This window comes from Lissotriton vulgaris, chromosome 8, assembly GCF_964263255.1.
Source record: "Lissotriton vulgaris chromosome 8, aLisVul1.2, whole genome shotgun sequence".
Taxonomy (NCBI): domain Eukaryota; kingdom Metazoa; phylum Chordata; class Amphibia; order Caudata; family Salamandridae; genus Lissotriton; species Lissotriton vulgaris.
In genome coordinates this window covers 715,439,037-715,461,241 of record NC_141696.1, presented here as the reverse complement: position 1 = coordinate 715,461,241, position 22,205 = coordinate 715,439,037, and the positions used below count along the sequence as shown (strand labels likewise).

Below are 22,205 nucleotides of genomic sequence, written 5' to 3'. Positions count from 1 at the left end.
GAGCTCTAAAAGTTCAGCAACCGAGACGAACTCTGACCCACAGTGCGGGAACGGGCCATTAGTGACACCTATGGGCCTCCGCCAGAGGCGGGCGGGCCTGTAGGCTTCTGTATCAGGGAAACTGGGAAAGAAGTGATTAACCCGTTGCTAAACTTTTGTTTATTTCTCCAGATGCAATTAACTGGTACAGCAGCTCTAATGATGTTGCCTAGTGTACAGCCAGCTGCAATACCTACACCCAGCAATAGAAAATAACTCTGGCTACTTGGAGCGGCGCTACCCGTCCACAAACTAGGAGTAGAAAACGCGATATAAATGTACAATACAAACATGAGAAGTGGTGCTAAGTGTAGGCGGAGCTGGGGGAGGCTATGAGAGACAGAGTGGGGAGGAGAGTAGGAGGAGGAGAGGGGAGGAGAGTGGGCCAAAAGAGACAAGACGGAGGGAAGGCAGAGAAGGGGAGGGGGGAGGAGAAATGCGACACGGCGGGCAGGGGAGGGGGCGGAGCGGGGAGAGGGTGTGAAAGCAGCAGGGGCCTGGAGTGCGGCTGAGGGAACGGAAGAAATGCGACACGGCAGGGAGGGGGCGGAGCGGGGGTGTGGGAGGAGTGCGCCTGAGGGAATGCAAGGCAGGCGGCTGGGGGCATGTGCACGCGCTTTCAAGCTCAATGCGCATGCGCATTGAGCTTGAATTTCAAGGGCACTGCAAGGAATCGCCACGATTCCTTGCAAGTTAGTTAAAGAGTGTTTAAGCCCCCATAGTCTCGCAAGCTCGATGCGCATGCGCATCGACAGGCGAGACCTAAAAATGTGTCATTTACAATACCAATAGCTCAAACTTTCCTAATACGAGACATATTGCATTGCAAATGGTTGTTCAGCATTACACGGTAAAACACTAACATATAGATTCATCAAAGTCCTCTTTTGCGATTCTGTATTAGCGATTATTAAGGAATCGCTATTACAGACTCGCAAAACGGGATGCATGTAGAAATCGCAATATTTTTCGCGATTTCTACTGCTTCCTTATTTGTGAATCGCAAATTGCTAATCGCAAATAAGGATGGGATGATTTCCCATTCCTTCCTATGGGCCTAAAGACCCATAGGAATGAATGGGGAGTCAATCCTTATTTGCGATTTGCAATTAGCGAATCGCAAATAAGGATGCGATTTCAAGGGTGCCAGGGTGTCCAAAGGACACCCTGTAGCACCCCTGAAAAGAAAATGTACACTGATGTTGCGCACACACATGTCCAAAGGACATATGTGTGTGTAACATGCAACTTAGATTAGTTTTCGCTATTTACCACGTAGTTAGACTTCGTGGTAAATAGCGGCCCGGATTGCGAATTCGCAGTTTTAAAATGGTTCATGCATTGCATATAAGGAATCGCAAATTGCGATTCCTTAAATGCAATCGCAATTTGAGAACTCGCAATTATTTGCGAATTCTTAAATTGCGAGAGCATGAACCATTGATGAATCCCAAATGCAATTTTTGCGGGCGCAAACGGCCGATTTTTGCGTTTCGCACCGTTTGCGCTCTCAAAAATGTTTGATGAATCTACCTGTATGTTATAAGCATTGAAGGACGTCCCTCCACATATTCACAATGCTAATTGTGATTTGAATCGTCAAGAAACCTTGTATCAAAGTCTAACAGCTGTAACCTGACATTATCAGATCTCCATTTCTACGCTTGCCGGAGATTACTACATTGCTTCTCTTGTGGAGGGATTACAGCTTGATCTGACATACCCATATTTAATAGTTTTACTTCAGAAAATGAATAATATGCTTTTCAGCCTATGATTACTTCTGAGCTCCTTACCTAATGAGCTTATGAGCTCATAATGGACCTGCATAGAGGGAAGGGTAAAGTTCAGAAATAAAATGTGTCTTGGTGCTGTTCCAGTTGCAATGATTCATAAAACCATAAGCAATTACTCAGAGATCAGTAATGAAGAAATTGAGTTTCTTCATTCCGAACAATTGGGGAGAAGGTCACCCCTAAATTGGGTATTGAGTACTTTATATTTCTTAGATTCAGTCACATACATAGCCACAGCTGGCACATCTTTCACTCCATTAAGTTTGTCAATTAGCTTTTGTAAGACAAAGATTTCAAATCAGTCCTGATATGATCACATATCCGATTAAAACGAAGAGTTAGATCCATCGCCAAAAATACTTTTGTATCTTGTTGCAGTGCGAATATATAAATAAATATTTCCTTGCATCCTGTACGTCCCCTGATGTAATGCACTTTGATACCCTCACGGGTCATGCTTGCGCTATAGAAAACTTTATAAATAAATAAATCAGTGTCCCACATGCAAAATGTACAAGTTATAAAACACAAGTTAACATAATCCAGGGGTGAAATTCCCTATATTGCTCCCTTCAGTTCTGCTTTGAAGTTTTAATCGTGTGTGCCTCTGGAGAGGAGCGAATATGGTCTTAATAAGAAAATATGAAACTGTTTTTTTCTTTTTTAAGGGCTGCATGGTATTTATGTATGTGAGTGAACGCATGCGATGTTCTTCTGTTAGGATTTCTGACATATAATTAAGTGAATTGAGACAAAGCACGTTTAAGAGATGGAAGGCCTCACTCTAAGAGGATCCTTCATTTACGCTTCATAGGGGAAAAGGGTCTTAGTTAACACCATGGGTTTGGAAGTCAGCTCTTGATTAATCAGTCCACACGCTGACATCAGTGCCCGGTGCTGCCACTAGATTAATCGCTGTTGAAAAAGATGTAGCATGACTAGTAGTAACTTAGGGGCTCATTATGATGGTGAAGGGAACGCCACCGCCGGCTCCCATTTCCCCCCGCCACATTAGATGGCGGGGGAATCATGCCATAAGCGTGGAGGGCACAAAGAGCTCCCACCACGTTTCCGCCACAGGCAATCGTAACGATTACCTGGCGGAGCGGAAAAGGCCGGGGATATGGGGCGGGGATCATAATTTCCATGGTGGTAGAACCGCCATGGAAAGGCTGGCGGAGGCTAGCTTCAGGGGGCCCGTTATGGGCCCCCTCTTTGGGGAGAGGGCAGTTGTGCATTGGGGGAGCACCCATTGTACCCCCCTACATTTCCATACACAAGGTGGCAGGCACTGCGCGGTGCCTGCCACGTAGTGCAGGGAACTGCACAACATGGCCATTTACCATTGCGGCGGGTGCTGCAACCAGCAGCACCCACCGCAATTTTAAATTGCCATAATTAGGGGCGCGGGACCGCTGCATTGCAGGCGGGTAGTCCCGATCCCGCTGAGATGGCGGATCGTAAGTGGCCCCAAAGTTGGTGCAGCTGAACTCTACCTTTTCCAGTAGTAACCAGAAACTAAATTAACATGAAGAATCGTGGTAATGCCATCATTGTTTAAATCTGCCACAATGATAAAAGAGTTTAGTAACCTGATTACTACTTATTTGCAGATCTCTGAAGCCCTAAAAGTGGCCATTAAATGAGTGGCCATGTGTTATATTTCTGGGAATGTGTATTGGAGCTGTCAGAACATTGCGAAGACCTACTAGAACCCCAGTGGAGCCCTCTTCTTTTGATGACATTTTTTTAGGCAGCTTTATATAACTTTAATCTGTCATTATAGCCCTGCACCATATGCAAACCTTAATTTAAATCTAAGGTTGGCTTGTAATTTTTAGGTTATTTTTATTCATGCACAGTTAACTGATTGAAGTTTGCACTGTGATATTGTTGGTTGCAGCATCTTTCTGATAAGGACTGTTCTGGACCGTGAGAAAGAGGCACATATCTTGTTCTTTTGTCCAAAGTATCTTGGGCTTCGCCATTTGGGCATAACTAGATGTCTTGTAGCCCAGAAAATCCTAAAAAGTGACACTTCTCCCTTATTTTTTTATGTTAAGTACATTTCTACAGAATGTCTGGTATAAGCGTAGTAAATACAGAACAGCAGAAACCTTGTGATTTATTGTGTATGTCTTTATATATTTTCTGATTACTAGCTAGTGTACATTTGTATCACCTTTTAGATTGTCCTGAGAACACAAAATAATGTTTACTTTGTTCTTTCGCACTTAGCACTTGGGCGTTTTTTGCACTGATCTTCTAAGTATGCTTTTTATTTTAAAACATGATTATTAGATTATGAAATCAAATGTCGCATTTATTATGAATTTTTTGGCTTAACAGATAGTTTTTTTTTTTTTTAACTGAAGTGGAATATGCTGTTCTATTTTTTTTTCATATATTCTTAATGTACTGTGCATCTATACTCTGATGGTTCTTGGCAAACCGAATAAAGTATTATGATTGATTGACTGTTCTGTGTTTTTCTTTCTAAGGAGCTAAAGAAGGACTCGAAGAAAGAAATTCTCATTAACAGAGTACCTGAAAAACCTGCAAAGGAGGGCTCCAATGGAAGCATCGGGCACTCAGCGGAGGCAGTCATTAGAATCTCCAAAAGAGGTAAGGAAACCTGACACCCCTTTTCTTACTTCTAACCTCATTTCTTCTACTCTTTGTACAACTGCACTATGAGGGACTCATTTAGAGACCTGTGCTAAAACCAGAGTTAATACCAAGATCCAATGATAAAGTTACAACATGGATTTAAGAAAGGAGTTAGGATTGGAGCTGTAACACGAGGCATGGCGGACTATGGGGTTTACCACAAGTGAACCATGTTTGAATGAACTCCACCACCCTAATGGTACCCAGCCATAGAATTTCAGTGATTCAATTTGGTATACTTCATAATCAAAGTTCTTGACAATGCTAATTGTGGAATATTTTCATCTACCATGCTTTCTTTAACTTGGTCACGGACGACTTCGTTTTTAATCATATGTGATATTGTTGTTGACAAACTCTTCAAAGAAGCCAGTTGACTGAATTACCTACAAAGATAATTTGGCTCCGTTGGCATCAGATAATAGAAAACCCTTGTTTGGAGAAGGTCAGACTGTCATGGTAATATCACCATTCAGGTGATTGCGTTAGCGCAGTCGGGAATAATGATATTATCTCATATTTAAATTGTAATGGAGATTTACACTCAGCAGAAGGGGGTTTTGCACATTTCTGTACTTTAAAGTTGTATTATCAGCGCCTTGAGACCCTCCCGGTGAGTAGCCGCACTTTACAAACCCCTGATTGATTGATTGATATTGTAATTTGGTTATGTTAATAGTAAAGAGGTTTGTAGCAGTGATCAATGACAACTCGTCCTGTCTCAATTAGACAGATGCCACCACAAATCCTTTTTGAGTGACAGAGGAATTAAATGATTTTTGAACAGTGAATGTGAGTATTGTGAGATTGAGGCCTCTGAGAGGCTTAATAGTCTAATATCACTTTTTGCGGGTTTTGCACAGTTTTCTGTCTTCAATTGATGCAGGGCTTTATTTGAGCTGGTGGTTTCCGGTGCTCGGCTACAGCTCTTAATTGCCAAAGCAGGCACTTCTGACAGTCTGTCATATGGTGGCACTGTTTGATTTACTTAGAGATGAGCACTACAACAGTTGTGTATTAATTCCATATACATTAAAAATGACTAATACCTGCCACCCAAGACATTCTTATAGCTTTGGGGGCCTAGAATAGTCTGAAGTGCCTCACTTGTAGGAATGTGGTTGGTGTATTTGTACTGTCACTGGCAGCACTGGCCAAGGCAATGGAGGGTGCAAACTGCAGTAGCATCCTGATGAGGGCCCTAGTACTTATCTTATTAAAAGTTAAGCACTGTATTAATTTTTATAATTAATTATATTTTCCTTTAATGATTTATTGCCTTTTAATACCCTCCGTCTGGCAGTTTCATGCTGCGCACCACAGCACGCACAGCAAGTTACAAACTTCAGCTTGTTTTAAATGTGACAGTCCCTTTTCTTTTTATTGTACAGCCTTGTGTATTGATCTTTGTTGCACTTATTTATAGTCAACGTATATATTTTTTCTTACACTTCGCATTATGCAATAGATGATATTTAGCTGCAGCCACAGATGTACATAGCAAGGACACCAAAAGAACCAAAAAAGGGAGGCAAGAGGTTCTACTTGTAGGAGCAGCGGAGGTGGATACGTCCTCCTCAAGTAAATGGGTACTAACACACACAGCTTTGTTAAAATTCCTACGTAGTTGTAGGTCATAGCACGCCCCGTCCCGCAGCAGGCGGGAAGACCCCTATGATGAAGAATGACACCAAAGGCCCTTTTGGTGTGTGAGGGGTCCCCAACCGTTCCCTCCGCTCCTCTAATCAGTTTCTCTCCAATGTACCTCGATTCCGTAAATCCAAAACCGGAGGCACCAGATTCTCTGATTTGGGTCCCTCCTTCTGGAATAGTCTCCCTCTACCAATCAGATCCATTACCATTTATTCCCAATTCCGTAAGGCCTTAAAAACCCACCTGTTCTCCACTGCTTATTCCTGCTAAACAGTTTTGGCTTCCCCTGTCTCCCTCAGCTCCCCACCTCTAGCGCCAGGAAGCCGCTTGGTCACAGTGCGCTCTATTAAGAACCTTTTTCATTTCATATTTTAACAAAACTGTGTTTTTTTCGCACCACTGTAGGAAACACACTTAGTGGGGGAAGACACGATTCTGAGGGTGGATCTCTATGTTTAGTACCAGAGCTAGGACACAACAGATACATTGTAACAACGGTGGCTGCATTTATTTGCACACAACAAATATCAACAGTAGATAAAAATCCCCCAAAAGCTCCTTTATAGTGCCTCTAATGAACACAAGAAAGGATTCTGGTTTTAGAATGAATCCCTTTAGGTGTCACTTCCCCTGCTTGTGTTTGGCTTCAGTTTGGCAGCCTCTGCACAGCCCTCCCATCATCTCTCTCACAGTCAGTTCCCAGTTCATATGCTAGCATACCCAAACTAACACGGCACTAACCTACAACGGTGCAACATGTTCACACCTTTTCTGTGTTCAACAATCCCAGAGGCTTTACTCATGTCCAAGTGAATCACATCCATCAGTCTAACTTAACCTGCATCCTTTTTCATCATTTACCAGACTCAGTTTGATTGGTCTGCTATAATTTCGCTTTTGCGAAACCCTGGTCCTATTAATCCTGAAAACCACCCTTTAATGTATTGATTCTATTATAATTGATCCCATTATTTTTCCTACAAGCAGCACGAGCCTGTGTGGCCTTTCTAGTTGTGTGTAGTACTTTCTCCCACATTTTTGGAGTGAGTAAACAGTTGGAAATACATTTAGGAGACACCTCCCCTCTAGCATGTCTCCTTCTCCAAGACAGAAGTTAAAAAGAAGATCTCAATGGCAATGACACCAACTCATCAAACTTCCTTAGCGTTGTAAGGTATATTTATAATCTGGCCCAGTTATATTGCCAATTCTAGCTTTGCAAGGTATAGTAGGGCCCTTCACCTTGTAAATGGCCTGGCCTCCGCCACCTGTTTCCCTTCTATCACTTCCATTGTAAATACTGAGCATGGAATTAACGTTATCTAACTTATGAAGCCCATAGCCCATACCATTTATATTCCACGCAAGTGCACAACATTTCCTTGTTTACATTTTTCCAACTGTATATCTTTTTGTTCACTATCATCGTACTCCAGGTAAAAGGAAGAGGCACCTTTTTTGGTCCAACCTGAAGGAGGCAAAGGTTGGCCGCAAAGGCTGCTGGGGACGGGAGGAAGAGGGATGGGTCTTTCAGATCCTGTGAACACACACAAGTTGTCTGTCTACCCTGAATATATGTTTAGATGTGGGGTTTCTGAGGTTTAGGACAATCAAGTGGTGGGCTGGTCTTTTTCTGAGCTTAGGAGCTCATCAGCCCTGCAAAGCACCCCAGTATTTTTTTTTTTTTTGCATGTACCTTATTTCGACGTCTGCGGAAAAGCAGTCCCTGTGCAGTCACTTGTGTTCGAAAAAAGACAACCCCAAATTAACAACTTTACTCTTGTGCTGTTAACAAGGGCAGCAACTTCAGGCTGATCACCTACCAGGCAACAATGTTACTTTTCAAAGTGCACAGAAGTCCCATGAACACTTCTGTACATGTCAAGATTTCCTGTGCTACTTGAACATGGTACATGGTTAGCACGTTTCCGGCTGGCCATGCTGACATATTCTTACCACGTTTAAAATGTGCAATTAGGCTTTGAAACCGGGGCAGACCTGAAGGTGTGCTCTTTATGGAACACATGTAGATACATTAACAAACCCATACTTCTGAATCAGTCTGTTTTTACACTGTTGTTTCCAAAGGCAAGCTTTGTGAAGCAAAGAATGTTACTCTTTTTCCAGCTTTTAAGTGTATTGTGTATGTCGCGAAAAAGAATTGTGGATGCACGGCTACCGTATTTTCTGGCGAATAAGACGACTGGGCGTGTAAGACGGCCCCCAACTTTTGAAAAGATTTTCAAGGGTTAAAAAGTCGTCTTATACGCCAGAAAATACAGTACTCCTTTTTGAGGTATACCGAGGTAGGACATGTACCCTAAATGGAAGCTAATGTATCCTTTCTGAGGAAGAATGGGGCAATCCTTTGTGTGGTTCAGTTCTATCCACTACACTCTGCTATGGGTACAGATGGTACAGAGACAGACTAGCAGGGACTTTACTGCAAACGTCATGGTACTCAGTGTCTGGATTGGTTATGGTTGTCGACTGCTCTTGGTCTGCAGATAAGAAGAGAAGGACATGTTGCCAAACTTGGATCAGTAATAAGCAAGGCACAAGATTTAAGGAGCTTATGAAAGGTCCTACAACCCACTCTGCCTTAAAAAGAGAGAAGAGAAAGAATGTAGGGATCTTTTAAAACTGGGGTTGTAAATTCCACCTGTCCAGTTTTAGGATGTCTCTGTGACATTTTAGTCACCTCAGTGTATAATCCTGATATGTGAGCACTCGTTGCCAGACGAACAAAGTATAATCCTGCTTAGGGATCAGAAGGCATCAGGGTAGGATATTCCTGTCTTCTGAACCGTTGAGATAGTACCTTTTTCCTCTGAAAGGCCTGCTCAATACAAAGAAGTCAGTGTGCCAACATTTATTCCAGTTCTGATGGGCAAGGGATGTGTTCAGTCATGGATCCCTTTTCCTGTTGGCCCTGAGATTGCCCACATGATCTGCCTTGGTCTTAACTGCATGCGCCAAACAACAGTTTGTCCAGAGAGTCTCGGCTCAGAAGCCCACCAGTCTGTGTTGGAAGTAGGAGCTGCCAGTATTAAAAACTTTGGATCAGTATTTGATTATTGTTTGCCATATTTAACTTAGTTTGGACCCTAAATCTTTTATTTTCTGAACATATGGACTTGTGCTTGTGGATGACTGCATCCTCTGCCGAGCCTGCCAGGGATAAATAAGGCTTAGACTCAGAGTTGGACTGGCCTGTCAGGCCAGTGTGTTGAGCGGTTTTTGGCCCCTTCATTACCAAAGGGACCAAATAATGCGGCCAACACATTCGTCCTTTCGAGCTAGCCCATCTTGCAGTGCCAAATATCCGAAGGGGCAGTAAAGCACTGCTTAGACTGGAACAAAGCAACCAAAATTAGGAGTACCAAGAACGATCTTGGAGAGCCTGTGGCCCACCACGATATAGGGTTAGATGAATGAGTAGGTATGGAAATGGTGTAGGGTGAATGGATACAGATGGGTGTGAGGGAACTTTGGTTCTAAAGTTATTCTTCTATGTTTATTCATTCTCATAGTGCTAGATGCTGGTCTCATCCCACCCACCACTCCACCCTTTCCCTCTTAACCTCAAAGTCCACTCCTTAGTTTTCTCCACTCACTGACAGGCCTAAAACAGGATGTCCCTCTTTGTCCCACAGATTTAGGCCTATTCTTGCTTCACAGCTTGTGCCTTTGCTCTCTTTGCTACATTCTCTCCTTTTTTCCCCTGGTACGCTTCCTGATCCTAGTCAACAAATGCCAGATCTGACACTGTGAGTTTTAGGCCACCTAGTCGCGTGCTACGTTTTCGAAGGATGCACCTGCTCACGAGGCATAACCCTTTAATCTCATTCACCTGTATGTGGGACTTAATTATAGTAAAACTAATGACCCATGAAGTTTTCACATCAGCTCCTTTGTACTGAACACAATTGTAGTTAATCGGGCCTTGTTTAGTAAACTTGGGCCCTACCTTATGTGTTCTGCTCTCAATCTATTTCCTGATTGACTCATTCAGTAATGTCAGTCAGGCCTACAGCTTTCCCAGCTGAAAAAAGCTGCCAACTTCCTCAAACTAGCTGATTCAAGGGAATTTTGAATATCTGGAATTCCAAACAAAAACTGCTCTAATGCTGTGGTGTAAACACCGCCATATTTTTAAAATACACCTCCAAACACTCCGCTACGACCTGCGAATCGTAATTACTGCTGAGGTCGGCTGGTGCCATCTCTCTCTCTAGATCTGTTTCACAAAACAATTTGTAAATTTACACTCTAAGGTATACACCTTCACTTATGTGTAATTTTATGTAAATCCACAAATAATTAAAGTCAAAGCTTTCCAGAAGTAGTCACTTGAGCAGTTACACGTGCGAAATTGGGAATGGTATGCAACCGCGCATGTGTAAATGCGAACCACACATGCATCTGCACTTGCTAACCTTTTTTTCCTCCACATGAAGATATTTTTCCGGATTAAATGTGTGTTCCCCACTTATTTCTACCTCGGAACCGACTAGATCTCCAACGGTTTCGAAGGTGGAAATGGACCAAGAAAATGTTAGGAATACCCACAAACTCACATGAATGCAGGTGTGTGCTAACTTCCGAGGGCACCCCTCCTCAGGATGCTGACCCAATTGTCACCATACTGGAATAATGTGATGTTGGAAAAGATCATTTTGCAAATGCAAGTTCACAAGTTGTGAATACAGGTGAATGTGCTCTGGTGAATTAAGACTCAGCTCACCTCATGGTGTACAAAAATCATTTTCCTGTGCTCAGTAATTGTGCTTTCTAAAATGTAACCTAGGCGTGCTATTTCACCAAATCACTTGGCAATCTGCAAGGATTACTCATGATAAACTTTATCATGAACATGTCCATCGCATGTAGTTGCCACAATATTAGTTGTCTTCTGATCCAAAATGCTTCACTCTAGCCTGCTGAACAGCCAAGGCTTTTTTTCTGTTTATAAACACAGGGCATAATGTACAAGATATGTATTGAACATTCACATGCTAGTTGGAAAATGTAACAGAGCGATTAGAAATGGTTTCTACTGTGTCCAGTTGCTATACAAGAGGTTTTAGACGTTGGTCAATGTATGTGTAGCAGAACAACAATTACAAATCCACAAGTTATAATCAATAGATACCATTTGATTCCAGTAACCACTTCTAAGTTGGACCTTCTAAGATGGAATTGAAATGTTCTCCGTAGTTGTGACTCAGCAACTCCAAAATTCATAACCCCAACTGGATCCAGTAGAAAGCATTTTTAATTAGACACCAGAAATGTCCACCAGATTTGTGAAGGCGTGATACGTATCTTGACCAGTTGGTGAGGTGTTATTTTTTAGAAAACAATTACTGTTGCTGCTTTGGCCTAAGATGGTTTGCATGTATTTTTAATAGTCATAACATCAAGAAAAACAATGTCTTCCTGCGAAAATATGGTACCCAAATTGTCGACTACCACAAAAACATGAAGGTAATTAGGTGAAGCTAAGTATAGATTTACTGTTAACTCTATGTCTACTTACCTTGCAGAAATATAAAAGGCTTAAGCCCTGAAGACCACTTTCCGAAGCAATCTTTTACTCTAGCCAAACTTGCTTGATAATGCGTATATTTTCTTCGATGTTGAGAGTCTCGGTGACGTTGGGATTGGAGGTTGTGCATTATTGCCCTTTTTCTTCTCCATCCTATTAATTGTTCTTTGACAAATCTGCTTCAATGTGGTTGCAACATAGTCTGAAAGCAAAAACGCTTCAACATCCAGTCAGAATTTTCAAATTCAATTGAAAGCCGGTGTTTTGTAGTGAGGAACCTTTGAACTTGAGCTGGTACCAGGCTCCAAGATTTCTTCCTGAAAATGCTCAATGTACCTATGAGAAGGAAGGTGTGACAGCAGAGTAATAGAAGTACCCATATCTACTTAAGCCTTTGATCGCTCTTATCTTTATTTTTTCTCAAGATTGACCAGTTTTAGTTATCTTTTTTGGATACAGCTTCACTGACTGACCCACGGATGCTTGTGTTTCGTTCAGTGCCCCTAATTTTCCCCACCCCAACTGCTGTCACTACGGTCTCCTCTTAATAAACCTTGCTTGAGCCAAGCGTTCCTCTGTATCTTCTGGCTCATTACTTCACCCACATACAGCGAAGATTTTGAAAATGGCTTCTGACACTATTGTTTTTCCCCATACTGATATCTGTAATCTTTCCCTCCCCACTTCCACTGTACATCCACCCTGGGAGAGAGCATTAGAGATACATCTCTTGGTGAAAGCAAATGCTGATCCTCTGCTTCATACCAATTACAGGCCTATCCTTCTCGTATCCACATTTGCTGACATTACTGACTCTTTTGTCTACACTCAAAGTACCCTTTTTATGTTGTAGCTAATTCACTTCTTGATCTAGCACAGACAGGTATGTATTCTGGTCACAGGACCAGGACCAGGTCTGGACTGGCCATAGAGGGCACCGCGCTTTTCCCCGGTGGACTGCAAGGGTGTGGGTGTTTTTGTTACCAGGGCCTGTTTTGTAGCATAGCTGCCATATCGGCCCCCTGTAACAAAAGCGGCCGAAACAGGCCCTGGCAAACAGCTCGCTACCTCCCCCCCCGGGGGCCAGCCGATCTGTTAGCCAGGCCTGGTTTCGGTTCCCAGTCGGCCGTGCACAGGACTGAATCTGTTTTGAGTGCTGCATTTGTGATCTTTACTCATTCTTGATTTATGGGTACCAGCGGCTCTGGTTCTCGTTGACCTATTGGTTGTGTTCAACACTCTCCAAGTCCATTATACACTCATGTCAATCTGAATTCATGGTGACAGATAGAGCCCATCAGAGGAATGGCTCCTTCCTTGAAGGATCAAGACCAGACTTTTGGTTCATTGTTTAGATGTTTATACATTTTCTTGTGGGATGCATACTGTTCCTCTCTCAGTTTCACACTTCTCAATCTTAATGTATCTCCTCTGGCTCATCTTATCAGACATTGTGGTTTCAGTTTTTTGGCTCCTTCATCATCCTATTAAAGTGGGTCGATCACAACTTGTCTTTCTGAGTTGCTTGCAAAATATTGCTAGCTTGATGCATCAAGCCTCCTTAAACTAACCACTGATGAGGCAGAAATGCTGTTTCTTGGTGCTTTCAGTTCCATCTGCTCTGGCTTATTGTGGTCTTCGCCCACCGGCACACCTCTCTTATGTTTGTTGCTCAAATCTGCAATTTAAGGATCATTTCCAACCACCTCTTCTATTTTGAACACCAAATTCAAATCCTTACTTGTTCTTGCTTCCTTATGCTAAGGACACTGAAGACAAATGTTTTACTTGCTGGAAAATTATTACTTTGGCTTTAATACCAAATAGGCCTGATTTTGGCAAATCTGTATATCAAGGTCTGCCCAAATATTTGATCCACCATTTGCAGTGGATTCAAAATACGGGGGCTTGCCTTGTTCTTAGATTATATGGTAGAAACCACAGACCTAATCATCTTCCTCGCCCTCATTGGCTGCAATTTCACAAGCGTAACACTTTTAAGCCCTAGTGTATCTGTCACTAGGCCATTTCTGAGAATGCTCCAATATTTCTTTACTCTCATTTTCTTAGCTATACCCACTTGAACCCCCAGATTCTCTACAGCCACTCTACCAGTGCTGTCCTGGGTCCCTCAAGCCATACTAAAAGGACTATCATTCTCTTACATGACTTAAAGCTTTCTCAAGGCTCTCAAAACCTGCCTTTTCAGTTGCACATAGCCGCACTCCTAGCTGGACTCTGCTGCTGTTCTTTACTCTCCGAGCACCAGCAAAATGTGTTGAGCTCACCGTCATCTTTAGTTGCAGCGGTTTGTCTCAGAAAAAGAAGGGACCCCTTGTTAAAATCTGTATGAGATCTGATCGTGCAGAAAACATCTGTTTTACCCCTTTATGAAATTACCCCTAATTGTGTTTGTAAGTTTTTATGCATTTGATAATCGATCATGCTGTATTAATTCTTTTTTAAGTCGCTCATATGTTTTACAGGGTATATGACTATATTATATTGTGTATTGTGTAATGTACTTTTATGATTTTAATTAATCGAATAAAGTGGTTTGACTGACTGACTGACACTCTTTATTCAATCATGTTAGCACTCTACAAATCAAACATGATAAAACTAGACGGTGCTTCATGCTCTTAAGCACACAGCCTTGTTTCTTTACTGATATAAGCTATAAGCATTCATACATGCATGGCGGCGGGCAGCAAAGTTTAGCATCAGTCTCCAGCTGTGCACCATCTTCATTTTGTTGTAAATGCTAAATATTGGTTGTCTGAAAGCAAACAGATGTGAGAATTCTTCCGAATATTTGTATTTTTTCGATGTTGGTGTTTATCTACATCTTGTTATCATGTGGGTTCCCTTCATTATTTTATTAATAATACGCATTCGGTCTCCGCTCACTTAATTTCTTCCTAACTCCTATTAGGTAGGGCGACCCAATTTTGAAATGAAAACACCAGGATATGGCTTTGACAAAGAAATATGACTACAATATTTCAGCAACTCTGGTGTACAATGATTTCATTGATACAAGTTAGCAAAATAGATAACAACGAGGTATTAATGTACCAAGCAGTGCTGACTTTATGGCAGTATGGTTGGTGCAGCCGCACCAGGTGCCACGATCCGAGGGCGCTGCATTTTATACACTCTCTAATTAGGTTAAAAGCACCTGCTGCAGAGCTCTTTGTGTGTCGAGCACTTTTGATAATACTAATTCTTAAATAACTCTGGTGATTAATGTACTTGGCTGCGAGATCTGTGTATTAGCTACAATTTGGCCAATCATAGTAGCACAAAGGGTTAATGTGCCTGCAGCAGAGCACATGTAATATACAGATAACAAGTTTCTACGTTATGTAAATAGCTCAACAGGTTATTTATTTATTTATTTAATGCGATTTTCTATAGCGCGAACATTACCCGAAGGTGTCAGAGCGCTTTACAAAAGAACCAGTTGCCACATAAGGACTTAGGATTACATGAGTTACATAAAAGATACAAACAGGAAAAAATATTGCAAATGTACAAGTTGTAAAGTCACACAGGGAAGAGATACAAATAGAAAAAAATTCAAATGTACAAGTTGTAAAGTCACTCAAGGAAGAGATACAAATGGATAAACTCTAAGAATCACATAGGAATGGTAGTGAGTACAAAGGTCTACTACATATACTAGTGGTTAGAGTTATCTCTATATACATATATTTACAAATAGTAGATTTTATCAGGATTCCATTTTACCAGCGATTCGGCTTGGACAAGTATATATCACATATTTACAGAGTGAAAAGAGAAATAAAAAAATAAAAATAAAATAAAAAGGGATAGAGAGCGGTATGTGGGGGAGAAGAGTTGGAGGTTGAGATTGGTGAGAAGAGAGAGGGGGGCCTGAGGGGGGGAACGAGATAAGGCAGTCCAGCGTAAGAGAAATGTCTGAAGGTCAGCAGGATGGAATCCAAGGGACCAAAGGAAAGGACAAGAATCAACAAAATGGCGGACCCGGGTCGTGGGCATCGATGGAAACCATCTCAACATGGCAAGATGCACCCAGGGCAAGAGAGACAACAGGAGAGGGTCCGAAAATGGCAGGGCGCACACGAGCTCCAGTCCAAAGGGGCCAAGTCCAAAGAAAACCGGGGAACCGACCCAACGGATGAAGAACAAGAGGGGAAAAGGAGTCAGACAGTCAAAAGGAGGAGCATCTTCAGTATTTGCACCTCCATTCACCACTGCTGCACACACATGATCCCTGGTCCAAATGCTCCCATGCTCCTGTACTGGGCACCACAGTCCACCTGTGTCATTAGCTGGAGGGGTGTTAAAACAAATCCCCAGGTCTCCACCCAGCTATCATGCTCGACAAAAAGCTGATGTCTACCTTGGCTCTTCCAGGGGGCGTTAGTGGCTTCGTCATTTGTAGGGTGTGAGCGCTGTAATTAAAATCCTCTCCCAGTCGTGTAACCTGTCCCGCCCATCCGCTGTGGCCACGGGCCCCCATCCACACACTGCGGTCGGACCACATAGGTGGATGGAGGCTTCAGATCTGGCGATCACGGGCTGCACCAGCTGCGGGTAAGATGAAAGGGCAGCAGGGGGCCCGCTCCTGATGTCGTGGCCCCCGCATTCTTACCTCACAATATGGGTCCGTTTCACCGCAGCCCCCTCACTTCTACCTCCGTTTCCCCTCGGGTACCATCTTGAGGTGTTATCGCCAGGGGTGGATATTGCCGATATCACGGCAGAGCAGCCGCTGGAAGTATCGACGGCCCCAGGGGCAGACGCTCCAGATCGTCCGATTTTGGCATTTGGCCCTTATAGATAATTTAGTGGGGCTTGGAGGGCCGCGTTAGGATGTTGTGCGCGGGGTTTCCACAGAGGTGCCATGGTTGTTCTCGGTCGGACACTCTGTTGCAGAAGCAACTCCGCACGTCTGCTGCCGCTGCAACAAAACTATTTTTGCCACAGTGATCCTTTTGTTACTTGCAGTTTATAACTCCTTCTACTATAGCTTTGTGAGCTATAAACTGACATCAAAGAGCTGCAGCCAATCTTCAACATATGGGTTTAGATCCTTATTGTTTTTCCTGCATCTTTCGTTATCCCACAGTTGATAAAAAAGGGTTTAGTTTGGGTAGTAATAAATACATATTAGTGCAGGTAACTCCAACCACTACATTGCATTTTTAATCCTGGGTTTGTGTTTCTCAAGCACTCTTTACAGTGCCTACCAGTAGGCATGATGTGTGACCCCTACACCTTACAGCCTTCATTATCTTATATAATATTTCCTGTTCATTGATTTACACGATTGTATGATTCCTTATCTTTTTGTAATATGTGTGTGATGTAAAGTGCTGTGACACACTACATTGAGATGAGTATTGCTATAAAAGAAATTAAATGTGAGGGTGGCTATGGAGAAATGAAGGGCACTGTGGCAGGGTGTTATTGAGGAAATCCATGGAGAAGGTCACTGGGGGCGAGCAATAAAAATTGTCACACCACCAAACTAAAGCTGGCTCTGGTACCAAGCTTCAGACCTTGTGTTTTTACAAGGGGATGCAACTAAGTTCGGACCGTATAAGCAGTGCTTAATTTGTGCAGGTAGTTTCCGGTGCTTGGCACCAGCACTTAATTGTCAGCACAGGCTTTAGTGACAGGCCACCACATGGGGCCACTGTCTTTTTAATTTTGAGATGAGCACAACAACCATGTTTATTAAGTCAATGTACGCTGAAAATGAATAATACCAGCCTCTAATGCCGTTATTATAGCTTTGTGTGTACTGAAATAGCCAAAATTGTCACTTTTAAGAGTGCGATGGTTGGGTGTTACGTTGCTACAGCCATTGGCAGCACTGGCAGGGTGTGGGTGATGAAGGCTTTCCAAGAAGGGCACTGGCACTTAATTATTTACAAATTAAGCACTACGTATCAGATATTAATTATTGATCAGCTAACTGTAGATCTTTAACTTGATTAGCCAACTAAAAACCTTTGATAGAGACTGCGTCTCCTAGTAAGCTTTTTGGTTTGCAGGTGCCTTAAACATGGCATTCACAGGTTGCTAAATTATATGTATGTCACCTTCCTTGATGGACATATTTGCAGAAACAAACACTATAACCCATCCTTTCTAAATGAATGTTTCAACATGTTTTGGTGTTGAGGCTCCACACACTAAACCGCAATATGGACTCATCTCAAAAGTGTTAAAAAATGCTGGGAGGGTGTATTTATGTACTTAGCGAGCGTGAACCGTTATTAGAGTAGGTGTTCAATTACAAGATGGCTGCTAGCTGTGTGATAATTAAAGCAGGACTAATGTATGTAATTGCTATGTGTGTGAACAGCCTTGGACTGGTTTCAAGTCCTGTTCATTATGCATCGCTAAATATGTGAAACGTTCTGCTTTAACCAAGGCAGGGATCCTTGTTTCGAAAAGACTGCGATGAGGCGGTCCCTTGGTAGCTCTTTAAAAAGCTTTATGTTCTTGCTGAATTTCTGTAGCAATGCCGCATAACATGGCGAAGGCCCGAAACGCTAAAACAAACTTCAGAGAGATGAGACAGATGAACCCGATGTGGTACTGTCAGGGCTTAGCTGTCATGTGGAGCACAAAGAAAACCCCCAGTCGGTTGAGGACCAGGCGGTTGCTTTTAGGCAGTGCTTAACTTGAGCAGGTGGTTTCTGGTGCTTGGCACCAGCACTTAATTGTCAACACCAGTGGTGATGAAGGTGGCGCTGTTTGGATAATTTAGCAGTGAGCACAACAACAGTTAATTATTATTTCAATAGACATTAAAAACGACTATTATCTGCTGCCCAAGCCATTTTAATAGCTTTGTGGGACTGAAATAGTCTGTATAGTCACACTTAGAGGAGTGTGATGGTTAGTAGTTGTGTTGTTACTATCACTGGAGCATGGCAGGGGCAATCTGTGGTCAAGCTGCAGTGGCCTCCTGAAGAGAGCCCTGGCACTTATTTTTTCACAAAATAAGCACTGCTTATAGGGGTGGATCGGCCATCCAGTCTAGCAACCAACCAGAGGGAAAGAAACAATTTTGTTGTAGAATTGCATATAATTTGCTCCCCACCCCCACATTCTCTTGGAGACTGTCGTATTCACTTACTACTTTTCTCTGAGCACAATATGGGTCGGATACGAACACATTGTTCAGGGGCTGCTTTTAGTTCCCACTTACCACAGGTAACTGTGAAAGCTTACCTGCTCATTTTGTAAGGTTATGATAGTTTCCGTTTTTAACTAACTAGATAAAAAACTGAAACATTACTGAAGGCGTGACCAAAGTAGAAGATAGAACTCCTGTTCCCACTGTAGAGCTTTATCATTTCATAGACCATAGGCCCTACCCAGGAGAAAGCCTGATGATAGTTTGCATCATTAAAGTGAAGAGGTTGAGTTGACAAAGGCACCCAGTTTAACAAAGTATTTTGGTAGCTACTAAATCCTCTCACCAGCCCCAGAGAGTAATTCCTTTCTGCAAGGACAGATGAGAAAAAGTACTAAGCGGACCGTTTCCCCGCATCACTATTTCCAACGACTGCTCAGTAGGAGCACAAGGCATAGACCTCTCCAATGTGCAGAGGAGACACTACCTCCCACCTCCATCTCCAATCATGCACCACTGTCTGTGTATACCTAGGCAAATTGTGGCAAGCCCTGTTTTCTCTTTAATTCTCTACTACAAGACATCAAGTAGGGACCTTGGTTTCCCACCTCTTGTAGTACACTGAAATAACGGATCCCTTGCCTGGGTCACCCTTGACCATCAGATGGGACGCTGGCCACTGCCTAAGAGTTGAAATGTATTCCAATGAATTTATATGGGAAGGATGTAACCTTTTGCTCCTCAAATCATCTTTGCATATTATCCAGCTGTCCTACCCTGGACGAAGACTTCTCTTTGGCGGTTTCCAGCATTAAGCTGCAGAACATCCTGAATCCCAATATCAGAGCGATACTAAACTCATTCAGATCCAGAAAACGTCTTAAAACTGAACTCTTCAAGATAAAATGTGCTTAAATGCACTCTTTCGGGTATCGTGGTCAAATAATGCAGATCAACAGGTTTCTCCTCGCCCCGCTAGACTCCAGTGACCCAATTCCTACTGTGCACTGCTTGCTTTGCTGTTCAGTCTGTAAAAATACAAAGAACTACGAAGTTAGCATAAGATGACATCCGGTGATATTAAAAAAACCTACATAAATAAATAAATACTCTGTGTTACCCCAGCTTTGTTTGCCACGATTTATTTTATTTATTGTTATATTGTAAAATAGTTCAAGAATAGCGTGGTGAATCACACTGATCATTTTATGGCAGCAAAAACATTTGTTCTCATAGAACGACATAGTTTGGAAGGCATTTAGTTTAAACTACAGACACCAGGTTGCATTGAGGCAAATTGGAGCATTTTATTGAGACCATTCCATAGAATATGCACACATATATTACACTGCACAATTTTTCAATGTGATTTGCTCAAAGTGGTGTGACATTTTGTCAACTTTTAAGCCAGGATTGGAACACAGGGATGAAACGTAAGCAACAAGGCCACTCAAAATACCTCATCATCTGTGACTCTTGGCTCCATTGTCTATGTCTTCCAGCCCTTTCTTAGAGCCATGACTTCTTGCCATTGATTTTTTTCCCTCCTGTCCCACGTGGTGTGTATTCTCTCTTAATGACTGTGGGTAGGAGTTTATGCAGCTGCTGCTTTGAAGTTTTGGCTGTTCCGATGGGTAAGCATGCATAGTTGTTTGTGTCACTGGCATGTGCAAATTGTTGGTAGAGGGGGTCTTGGATCAAGTCACTGGAACAACTTGCAGAAGTATTAATGGTAGTGGCGATGGCATTTGTAGAACTTGAAATATCCTATATATGTTACTAGACCTACAGGTCTAGTGACTTGAATAATCTACTAGACCTAACTGTAATGCGCAGACCCATAAACTGGTCTCAAATTGTGTGATCCTCAGGCAAATATTTTATTTCAAAGGGTTACCTTTTTCGTTGTTATCAAATATGAGAGTCTCTTCAAATATGTGACTTCAGCACGTCTGCTGAAAAACAACTCTTTTTGTTTGTTTTAAAAACCTAAACATTTGCTCCTTGTATTATAAAAATCTAGTTCACATATAGTGTGCACATTACCGCTGACTTGCCTCTTGCTTCGCTAATAGCATTGCTATCAGGGTGGGGGCAGGAATGTTTCTCAGTTCATGTTTAAAAACTCACTTTTAATAAATATATTACTGCATGATGTGGTAGTGCACTCTCGTTTTCAGACAGCACATTTTCCATTGAAATGGCCACTGAAATAGCCACAAACCTTCCCAATGACATGCAGTTTACTGATAAAACTATATACCATTCAAATGATAATGTGGAAATCGGGTTTCAGCAAATATTTTGCACATCACCAAGTAAAGGGTTCCAATTTATATTGATTCTAGTAAAATCTTTGTTTCCATTAAACAGATTTTTTAAAAAGTGGTTTCCCAATTACTGAAATATATATTTGAAATATTTTGAAAGTTCATTTACAAGCTATTTAAATGTGTTGGAAAAAACTGAGATCCTATAGACTTTCATGCCACACAGCACGACAATTCGCTTTATTTACTTTCTCTGTCTTTGAACACACAGCATATGTAATACAATTTTAAGTCATCTTTATTGCTAATTCCCCTTCTTAATTAAAAGAGCACATGTTCTTTGCCAGCTGGAGTCTCTCACTAGACCAGCTGGTAGGCCCTAAAAATAGCTTGCCCTGATAAAATCTGACTCACCATAGCGAGTGGGTGTGTAGATTTCTCCAAGCCTGTTTTGTGGTGGTTCCTCTGTGTTGTCCAAGCTACTTGTTCAGTAGTGGGTGAGGACCGAGGTCAAATTGAGGTTTGTGTTTTTATTTAGGATGATTCCATGATCATATTGGCTCTTTCCTTGCCAGCAGTATCAGTTCAGTTGACTTTTTGGCTTGCTTAGATGATACCCTCTTGGGATGCTCCCTAAGAATGTTGCGCCCAGGGGGACCGCCCTGTGACCCCCCCTGGCTACGGCATGGTTTAGGACTTTTGATCATTGAGCTTGTGTTCAGGTCATGATGCAGCTTGTGTGAGAGCTCTCCTAGAAGGTGAAGGGTACTGACTGTGGCATGTCCATGACCTTACTGAAACAAGCAACATAGTGACATGACCTGCTGGGAAGTAGTGTAGCAAGGGTACCAAAGAATCTAATGCAAACAATGGTAATTCCTCCCCCCAACGTGTTGCATGGACGAGAGGGCTTTGCCGGTGCTTGTTTAAACTGTAGTCTTACTCGTAGGGGAGAGAGGCAGTGCAGTCACTGCCACTAGTTCCTCTGAGAGACTATATTGTTCTACTAGTCACTAAAGGTATGCATCCAATTCTAGAGGAAAACCAAAAAATTTCATTTCCATCACTGAATAAACCTGAGG

General features: G+C 42.3%; 1 protein-coding gene across 2 annotated transcripts in view; it reads left to right on the top strand.

Moving 5' to 3' along the window:
* SH3KBP1 (SH3 domain containing kinase binding protein 1) overlaps nt 1–22,205 on the top strand; it is a 1,359,457-nt gene that overhangs the window by 510,582 nt on the left and 826,670 nt on the right. For both annotated transcript variants that reach the window (XM_086934590.1, XM_086934589.1), the window contains one exon: nt 4,337–4,460. In XM_086934590.1, the coding sequence (XP_086790716.1) occupies nt 4,337–4,460 (124 nt within the window). The remainder of the gene's footprint in view (nt 1–4,336; nt 4,461–22,205) is intronic.